The sequence below is a fragment of the Aplysia californica genome, unplaced genomic scaffold (genome assembly GCF_000002075.1).
Source record: "Aplysia californica isolate F4 #8 unplaced genomic scaffold, AplCal3.0 scaffold00371, whole genome shotgun sequence".
Taxonomy (NCBI): Eukaryota; Metazoa; Mollusca; class Gastropoda; order Aplysiida; family Aplysiidae; genus Aplysia; species Aplysia californica.
Window position 1 is genome coordinate 487,539 of NW_004797641.1, and position 10,610 is coordinate 498,148.

General features: G+C 40.2%; 1 protein-coding gene across 1 annotated transcript in view; it reads left to right on the plus strand.

The window, feature by feature from the left end:
• Positions 1-10,610, plus strand: part of LOC101845709 (mediator of RNA polymerase II transcription subunit 15) — a gene marked incomplete in the record, with an annotated part of 67,073 nt that overhangs the window by 24,577 nt on the left and 31,886 nt on the right. The window contains 7 exon segments of the mRNA XM_013085399.2: positions 1,316-1,362; positions 2,080-2,192; positions 3,476-3,619; positions 4,142-4,205; positions 4,848-4,896; positions 5,916-6,067; positions 8,922-9,091. Coding sequence (XP_012940853.2) covers positions 1,316-1,362; positions 2,080-2,192; positions 3,476-3,619; positions 4,142-4,205; positions 4,848-4,896; positions 5,916-6,067; positions 8,922-9,091 — 739 coding nt within the window.

The window sequence follows — 10,610 nt, forward strand, 5'->3', positions numbered from 1 at the left end:
CCCCCCCAAACCCGCAACCTCTTGATTAATAGCCTAAACACTAGAATGAGTACCAACGCCACATAAAAGTTGTCACTAACTTCTCTAAGGGCAATTTTTTTTAAAACTCAAATAGAGGAGTGAAGTATCTTGTAGTGTGCTGTCTTTGGTTGAACGCATGTGTTCTATGTTTGCATCTCGTGTCTTGACTGAGTTCCATGCTGTTTTATGACGAAATGTATTTTCCACTATGCTTCAGTAGTGAAGTAGAACTCATTTGCCTTTTACAGGATTGTGATTCATTTTAAACCGAGCTGTTCTGCCTTCAGTTTTTGGTTGTTTCCCATTTTGCTATTGTATTTCACTCATGTGTAGCAAGCTAGGGGGCTGTGTTCTGAGCTTCTGCTGTATTTCTTTCCTGTACTCTGCTCCGATTTCACATATACAAAATTACTATCGTTATCTCTACATATGCTATTTCTTTCCTGTTGCTTCGATTTCACCACTGTGAAATGACAACTGTTATCTCCATATTATGCATTGAGCCACCCTAGAAACTGTCACAGGAAATGAAATGAAGTCCTACCTCGCTTCATGGGGATGATGTCCAGCGGTTTGTTGTTGTTTTTGAGTTATTGTGTTAATGTCCTCTCTTATTCCTTTGGGTGATAAGCAGGTCCCCTTGTGCGGTTTTCTCCTTTCTTACACCTAGTGCCTATTGGCACGATCAGTTCGGTTCAGTTCGATTTGGGAGGTGGAGCTAGCCAGATTGAGGGTGAAAAGCAACCATTGTAGCACAAACCGAATGAAGCCGACTGTGACCGTTTAAAAACATGCGTTTGTTTTGAAGGCTCCAAGTTGGGCGATCGGTTTGTATTAGAGAGGAGTATTATCTGACAGCTGTCGTCATTTTCTTCCCTTTTTTGTGTGTGTTATTCTCTAGTAATACCATTAACCTACAGCACTTGTATGACTTAATTGTTTCGCAAGGGACATGAAACTCTTACTTACTAAAGTTTTAAAAAGAAAAAGAAAAAAGCTTCTCTCATTCTTAGATTTTCAAGCTACCCCCCCCTTCTCTTCTGACACTCTTTGTATGTTGACTATATTCTAGATTTGTTCACTTTTTATTTTTGTATGCAAGCTTTCCTTCCTTCTTACTCCATGGAGAATGTACACTTTAAGTACTGATCTCTACTCTTCCTATTTTGTGTTTGCTACTCTCTTATAACACCGCTAATCTTCAGCATGAATATAACTTTATTGTGTTGCAAGTGCTGTAAAACTCTTACTTACCGAATCGAAAACAAACTTTCTGCCCTAATTTTGTCTCCAGGGTCGTGATGCCATGACAGGAATGCCCATACAGACACCACCTCAGGGGTGAGTAGCTTGTCGTGTTCTCGTGAATCATTTGTGTGGAGTCATTCTCACAAGCCATGTGGGTGGTTGGTGGGTGCTCTGATGGGGTTTGCTCCTTCTGTCCCATCTGACATTTATTGTCCTTATCTCTCCTCCGGTGTTTTCTAATGTTTGTTCCTCTTTCAAACTCAACACCTCTAGTTTTTGTAGTTGGTTGGCTGGTGCTCTGATGTGATTTGCTCCTTCTTTCCTATCAAACATTTATAGTCCTTTCCTCATCTCTCCTCCTTTTTTGTGTTTGTTACTCTCTTGTAACACCTCTTATCTTTGGCAACTATATAACCTTATTGAGCAACAAGTGCCATAAAACGCTTACCAAAACAAAATTTTTATACTCTACATTACTTTCTAGTTGACCTAAAATCTTTGGCCCTGAAATTTTCCATTTGTGTTGCATGTGCCATAAAACTCGTAAACATGGGTGGTTGACGGGTGCTCTGGTGTGGTTTGCTTCTTTCCTATCAAACATCTTTCATCCTTATCTCCCTTTCTTCTTTTTTATGTTTGTTACTCTCTTATAATACCTCTAATCTTCTGGCGCTCATATGACCTAATGCAGTTGCGAGCGCTGTAAAACCTCTACTAAAACAAAAAAACTCGTAAACTCTTACTGAAACAAAACGAAAATAAAGCAGAAGTGCTTTGAGCTTCTGGTCACTTTTTCCTTCTTTTCCCCAGGTCCCCGATGACCATCATGTCTCCCCACAGTCAGCCCAGCATGATGAGCCCGCCGATGATGCGACCGCCCATGGTGGGAGCCCCCTCGCCCTCCACCATGCTCCACACGCCAGGTGAGAGGGTGGTTGGTTGGTGCTGTGGTGTCACGGCTGTTCCCTAGCGGAGCACTTAGTTATCGGAGGAACTGTCCAGGTCAACCATGCCACGCCCGGGTGGTCATGGAGATCACTTTAACCTTTGCTCTACAAGTGAACTGTTGTGACTTAACTATTTTTATCCTGTTTAATAGCTTCATCGTGGCTTTGCCCATAAACAAATCAACGTGAAATTATTATCAACAGATAGAGGCCTTCTTGGACTGTACTGCAAATAACTTTTTTTCGGTATTCTTAGCAGGGCACCCTTTAAAACGTGGGCGCAATTGAGGGCATCTAAGGGGAACATTTTTTCGTGGGTCTACTGTTTAAAATTATGAGCAAATTACCTCCGTACTGACTCTTGATACAGCAGATAAAAAAATGATAACAATGTGTGTTTCACGAATGGAAAAAAATACTGATCTTTGTAACAATCCGAGAAATACATGCAGCACGAGGTAGGGTTAAGTACGGAGGTAGTGTGTGTACACGCTCAGATCGAGAAATGAAGTAAAAAGATGCAGGTTATTGGGGAGAGTCTGGGCTTTCATTTGATACCTCACACACCCATAGTGATAGATAACAGAGGACATTTACAGAGAGAAAATTACAAACTTTCTACCCAAAATCGGCTAACAGCGATATCACACAGGAAGCGATCAGGTGGGATTTATGACCCCGGGAGGTCAGCAGACGGGTTAAACTAAGTGCTCCGCAAGGATAGTAGATCTGAACAGCCGTGATGTTGTTTGCTCATTCTTTCTTATCCAGAGATCACAGTTTTCCGCTATTTTCTGCGGTTGCGAGTACTTTCCAAAATCCGCGCCTGCGGTCTTTCCGCCCAGCCTTAAGTCGGGCCATGGTAGGGTTAGGAAAGTAAGAGAAATGTGTCGTAATTTTGATCAAAAGGGTGCTGGTGGAGAGTGCACAATATTTACGGAAGTCTGTAGCATCGACCGTCAAAGTGCAGGGGTTGGTAAAAAATTTCTCTGTGATGCCTGGTTATCAAACATCTATTATCGTTATCTCTCCTCCTTTTTTATGTTTGTTACTCTCTTGTTACAGCACCTCTAATTTCAGCTCTTATATGACCTAATTGTGTTGCAAGTGCCATAAAACACTTACTAAAACTAAACTCGCCTCCTTTTTTTGTGTTTGTTACTCTCTTGTAACTCTTTTAATCTTTGGCACTAATATGACCTAATTGTAATGCAAGTGCTGTAAAACTTACTAAAACTGAACAAAAAACTCCCCCGCAGGCACGTCGGTGTCGAACCCCAGCCCCGGCCCGCCCAGCACGTCCCAGGAGGAGATGGAGTACCTGAAGAAGCTGGAGAACCTGTCCAAGTACATCGAGCCACTGCGCAAGAACATCCTGGAGAACGAGAAGAAAACAGATGAAGGTACGGACTGGGGAACGGGGGCAAAAAGGATTAGAGAGTAACGGATGGTAAGAGGGAAAGAAAAAGGAAGAGAGGATAGCAGAAAGTAAGAGAGCAAGAAAAAGAAAGAGATAACTATAACAGATGGTAAGAAAAAGAATAAGGAAATGAGAACAACCAATGGTATGAGAGAAAGAAAAAGGAGAGAGCAACAGACGGTAAGCAACAATGAACTGAGCACACTGGCGTTAAAAAGCCATTTCATGTGGTGTGCAAAAATATTAGTTCATCTGAAGAGCTGCATCTCTAATCTTATCCTGGTAATAGCATCTCTAATCTTATCCTGGTAATAAATACCGATAGGGACTCAAAACACAGGTACCAGTGTCTATGATGTGGTGCTTAGAGACATGAGGAAGAGAGAGAGAGAAAAAAAAGCCCAACATTTTCTCTCCTACTTGTCACTGTTTTGTCTACAAGCTGCATTGTCATTTATTTTTTTCTTTATCTTTTTTTAAAAAATTTGTTTTTCTTGTTTTTCAGAGAGTAAAAAGAATCAGAAGAAAATGAAAAATTTGCTGGACATTCTGTCAAATCCAAAGAAAAGGTAAGACAGATTGACTGTGGTATTGTGGGTGGTTGGCAGTAGCTCCTTATTTCTTATCAAACATCTGTTGTCCTTATTTCTCCTTATTTGTGTTTGTTACTCTCTTGTAACACCTCTAATTTTCAGCACTTACATATTTCGCATGCCTCTAGGGGACAAAGGTAGGGCAGTACCTGTGGCTAGCGGAAGGCCGGAGTTCGATTCAGGTGTGGGAGAGAGTTTTCATACATGACTGCTGCTTTTCTTCTGGGGCACTGTATCTCTCCCAGGTCAGGCTGGCCCTAACAGGCAGGATAGAAGCCAGCATCCTAAATGATCTAAACTGATTAAACGGAAGTGTAAAAACAACTAGGTCTAAAAACAGGGGGGAGAGGAGGAGAACAGTGTTTTTGCTTCATTATGCTAAGTGGTGGTCAGATTTGCTCCTTAAACGGTTGGCAGGTACCGGTACTCTGGTGTGGTTTGCTCCTCCTTTCCTATCAAACATCTGTCGTCTTTTTCTCTCCTGCCTATCAGCATCAGCTTTACTCTGTTGTTTCATTGTTCTAAGAAGCAGTTCATTTCAACCCATGTAAAGATAAAGTTGTCCGTGAATAAATTGTGAAAGTGATCTTGATTCCTGAGTTATTTTTCTCATTTCAGGGTGCCTTTACCTGTCTTGGAGAAATTTGAAATGCTGCTGCTCAAAGTGGTGAGTATTTTCTCTTGGTCCCGCGCTTGACAATAAACGCTTACCAAGTGTGTGGTCGGAGGGTGCTTTGGTGTGGTTTGCTTTTTCTTTCCTATCAAACATCTATCGTCCGTATCGCTTCTTCTTTTTTGTGTTTGTTACTCTCTTGTAACCCCTCTAATCTTCAGCTCTTACTTTACCATATTGTGTTGCAAGGGCTGTAAAAATTGCTGCTAAAACAAAGTCCCTCGATACGTTTGTTAGTTTTTTATTTGGTACAGTTTTTGTTTGGTATTATTTTGTACCAAGAAATGTTTGTGGCAATTTTGCGTGGTGTCATATTGAGTTCACGTAAGCAAACGTCCAATAGGTGTCCTTAAAAATAAAAATGATAATATTAATAGTTTGTCGATCATGAACTGGTGAGAAAACCTTTAAATTCCTAGACAAATGAGAAGTTCTACACCTTTCTAGTACTAGATACTGCATGGTAAAAAGAGTAAAGGAAAGGAAATTATAACAATGGCAGGCAATTTGTAATCAGCGCAAAAACCCACCATTTCTCCGCAGATAACTGCTTCTTTCCCTTAAGGAGAATGTGAAGTGACTTGTTAACTTTTATCAGCCAGACCAACATGCTCCTTGTCGTTTCTGTTTACCTCCTTCCGCCAGAACGACACAGCATATCATTTTCACCTCTAATTAAATACACTTTGCTTTCCAGTCCTCCAATTCCATGTTTATGATATTGGTAAAGTCACGATACTTTCTTCTTTTGTGAGAATTCAACATTTGAAAGCGTATTTTTTGAGTAGCAGCACATCGTGTCACCGACAATATTGGATCTTAAACACCAGTCACTGTGAATGAGATAGAACTAGATCCAAAACTATCGGAGATTCAAAAACTTGCATGCATTCTGAATGACAGCTCAGATTAAATTCTGACTGTGTAGAAAAATCGATGTAATGAATTCTGGCTGATTTTAAAAAATTAATTTCGTTTGATGTGTTTGTGTTCACCCCCCCACCCCCCTTCAGCACCCAACTGGCAGTAGCTCCAGCGCCAACGGTCACATGTGTCAGCCCTTACTGGACGCAGTGGCTCAATTCTCTTCTGCGGCCTCGCTCAACCACTCGCTGTACCGCACATTTGGGCCGGCTCTAGAAGCCTACATGGGACCCCCAATCAAGTGAGCAGTCGTTTTGTCTTTTGTTTTGGTCGTTTGAATATTTAGTCAGTCGTGGATGGTTGGAGGGTGCCACTGGTAGGTCCTACTTCTTTATTTTCACTCTGCTGTTTATCCGTCTTACTTTTTCTCAGCACTAAAGACCATTATTGTTCCAATGTAGGCCTACTTCTCTTTACTCGAACAAACGCAATAAAAGTCAGTCCCGATATCCTTTACCTTTATCTTACTTTTTCATATTGGTTTTGAATTTTGACTGATGGGTAGAGTGTATTCTAGTAGGTGGTTGGTGAGCACTCTAAAATGATTTGCTCCCTCTTTTCTGTAAAAAATATGTCTCCTCCTTCTTAAATATCTTTTCTTTGTAAATTACTCTCAAGTAAACGCCTTGAATCTTCAGTATTTTTATAACCTCTTTGTGTTGCAAGTGCCTTAAAACTCATACTGAAACTAAGACCAACTGAGGTTTATAATGTCGGAATGACTCCTGACTGATGCAGAAAAGGTTGCTCTTCTCTGTTGATGTAACATTTGCCTGCCGTAAGGGCCACCTAGGTTAGATTTGACTAACGAGTCTTCTCAGTAATAAGTGACTCTGACTCTTACAGTTTTTAAGGTTGTGGACTCAGTGTTATTGAAGATAGCTTTTATTCAAAAGTGTAGCTGATGCTCTTGTTTTTCATAATTACATGTACAGGGTTGCTAGTGTTCTGGCTAAAGCTCGAATAAATCCCCCTGGCTTTCACAGTTTTTCTGGTGGAGATAGGCGGAGCCATGAAGAAATTTTCCTGCCTGGTCGGCTAATTGTAGCCCGACACCGGCTAGGCCTGAAGGAAGATCAGAACGGGTCATGAACTCTTGTGCATTTCCTGTTGGGGCTGGGCATTATTTTATTTTTTATATTTTTTATGAATAAATAGGTACTTAGTATTTTTAAAATCTGAATAAATGAAACAGAGTGGATCAGAAACTAGGTACCTAGTATTGAAAGAGGGAGGGGTGCAAACTGGCTGGCACCTCCTCCAAGAGGAGAAAGTAATTTCTTTCAGCAAGACCTTCCCCCCATCCATTACACACATCAATATGCAATCTTTGGTGTTCTATTTTTTTAATATTTAGATTTTTTCTAATAGACTTAGGCCTATGTATTAAATATTTTGGCACATGTTAATATCTTATCTGTTTTTAATGAAATGCCGTGCATAGAATTTTAAACCGGAAAATTTTTAGGCTTTTTTGTCAGAGCCTGCTGGCAACCCTGCATGTATTGTTTTTTAATTGTGTTATGTTACCTTTTGTATGAATGAACAAGATGTTCTAATTATCTCCATATTTTTAACAATTAAGATCTGATTAAACAGCCTACCACCACCAAAACATTTTTAATGTACCTAATTACCCTCCCAAGCCTGCATAAATGCATGGGACAAGAAATATCCTGATAGACCATCAAATGAACCAGTTATCAGACTGGTCCAGTGGTAGACCGGCAGCCAAACCAGAAAAATCTTGGTAGACTAGCAAATTAAACCGGCATCGGAGTATGTTGGTTGTTTGGTCTTTTTCTTTTATCTTTTTTTTTTTTTTTGCTTCCTTATTAAATTTTGAATAAAACAATCGGCACTTATATGTGTGTGATAAGTGTGTGGCTCTGAGAAAACCCTTCATATGGTGCAAATTTTCAAAACTGACTTTTTTGCATGTTTTGAAAGACACACATTTCCCGAGCATTTTGCACTTTATTTGAGTGCAGCTGAAGCATTCTGTGAAAAGTTTTGGCTTTTTAGAGTGTACAGAGTGGTCCCAAGGTGAAGTTTTGAGACGATGGGTTTTAAAATTTTGTTTTCTTTGGGAACAAATTAAAATTAAGTAAACAATAGTTCTCAACCATTTTGAAACAGAAAACTTGCAGTTTACTTACTGTAAACTGTACCCAAAAAAAAAATACTTTGCAGAGCAGAACGAAGAAATTCAATTCAATTAGGAACAGTTCACATTTGGTTTGAATGGCAGGAAATGGAACAGAAGAAGGTTAAACGGCGCTCTTGAAAAAACCTTTTCAGAGGTGAAACTAGAAGATGCACCACTCTTGTAACTAGTTGTGATGTTTAAATATACATGTGCACTGGGTTTTCCCGAAACAGCAATAAAATTTTCTTTCTTTTGGTATATAATATGCAGGGTTCGCGTGGAAAGAAAATGTCCATCCGGTTGAGTAAAGATTCCCTCTGTTTGTCTAGGAATTCGGTGTAATTCGGCAACAATATGTCCTTAAAAAAATTCTTTTAAAATATTTAGAATCATTTTAAAGCATATTTCTTGAAACTTGTGATATAAAAATGGTTTATCTTTCTAAATTTCTTATAATCTCGTGTTCCATAAAAATGGAGTCCAGGGCCTAATTTCGGCGATATCTCAAAATATAAAACCTCACCATCCCGCATGTTTTCTCTGAGCCGCTCACAATGACCTTATAGTGTTGCTCTCACTCTCTCTTGCCCTTTTTAACTCCCAGTGGAGCACAGGCCATCAACAATCCCCGCTTTTTCAATTTCCGCTTGTACCGCTCGCCTCCATGGCATCTTTGGTTTTCCCTTCTTACGCTTTCCTTGTGGGTTCCACGTTAAAGCCTGCCTGATGATGCTTGTCAGGGGTCTCCTCAGGGTGTGTCCAATCCATTTTCATTTCTTCACCTGAATATCTTCCTTTACTGGCCTTTGGCTTGTTCTCTCCCACAGTTGAGCATTCGTGACTCGATCGTACCACTTATAGTGTTGCAAGTGCCATAAAACATTTGCTTAAAAAACAAAAAACAACAAAATAAAACCTAAAAAAATGTGCACTTTTTGTTTGCCAGAGCTCCTAGTCCTCCCCCGTGCAAAAAGAGGAAACTGGAGAAAGATGCCTCAGAGGAGCTCCCGGACATCCTACAGGGGGAGATTGCCCGATTGGGCCGTCGCTTCATCATCTCTGTCGACCCTCGGCATCATGCCGGCTCCGAGTCGCATCATCTCGTCTGCAAGCTCGGTGAGTTGAAACATTGGGTGATGGCTCAACAGCAAGTTCTGTCTGCTTTACAGTCTTATGTTGTTACAGCAGCAGACCTGGTAGCATTCTGAAACATTTTCAACTTCCTGGGAAGCATACAGTGCAAAGTGCCATTTTGCAGGCGCTAAAGCACTAACATACTAACAAGATCTTTCACTGTCTATGGTCGGGTATCCATTCACATCTGAGTGAAATGAGGAAAATTCTTGTAAAGTGCATTTCCTTTGGGCACAATGATGCTGGACGGGACATTGGGTGGTGGTGTTAGAGATATTGAATTAGGACATTGGGTGGTGTTGTTACAGATATTGAATTAGGACATTGGGTGGTGGTGTTAGAGATATTGAATTAGGACATTGGGTGGTGTTGTTAGAGATATTGAATTAGGACATTGGGTGGTGTTGTTAGAGATATTGAATTAGGACATTGGGTGGTGTTGTTACAGATATTGAATTAGGACATTGGGTGGTGTTTTTAGAGATACTGTGTTGGGACATTCATTGGGCTGTAATGATAGAGATAATGAGTTGGATTAATCAGGGAAGGTATAAAGGTGTGTCTTACAACTTATTTACAGATGTGATAGAGATTCGTTTTGGTTGGGAAATTGTGAAACCCTATCAAGCACCTGACGGCCAGCTCTTCTACGATTTTAAACAGCCAAACGATCTTTAATGTATGCAACATGCTCACAGGACCTCTGAGATTTTCCGTCTTTATCCGAGAAGACGAGATGCTGGATTTTTTGTGCTGTTTTTTAAAAGCTTTTTAAAATAAAATTATAACAAGGGCAATAATTGTGGTAACTTGCCAAATCTGGAATAATGACTTGGTTATTCCCCCTTCGAGTGTTCCTACCTCGTCCAGGTGTTTGATGGGCGCTCTCTATTGTAGTTTACTACTTGGGTTGAGTTTTTGTTAAGTTTTATTTTTTCATTGTCTGTGTTATACCTCAAATGTTCGTGACTGCATGTGATCGTTATGGAGGGGCTATTGTACCATATTTATTTTACTTTAATCAGTACGAAAAGTAGTATGAAGAGGAGTACGGGGAATAAAAGGAACTTTCGACACACACAATCACTTGCACGCGCGCACACACACACACACACACACCGATTTTTAAATGGGTAAAAGTGTCTTTTTTTGACGTTCATCTTCACTCAAACGTGACCCACGGGTGGTAGACTGGTGCTCTGGTACGGTTTAATCCTTCTTCCTTATCAAACATCTAACATCCTTATCTTTCCTCCTTTTTTAGAGTTTGTTACTCTCTCATAATACCTTAAATGTTCAGCACTCATATGACCTTATTGTGTTGCAAGTTCCGCAAAATGCTTACTAAAACTAACAAACTAAAAGCATGCACTTTCACAAACACTCATTTACAAACATATACACACTCCCAAACACACACTCACACACACACACTCACACACACACACACACACACACACACACAAACACACACACATTCTTACTCGCACATACTCTCACA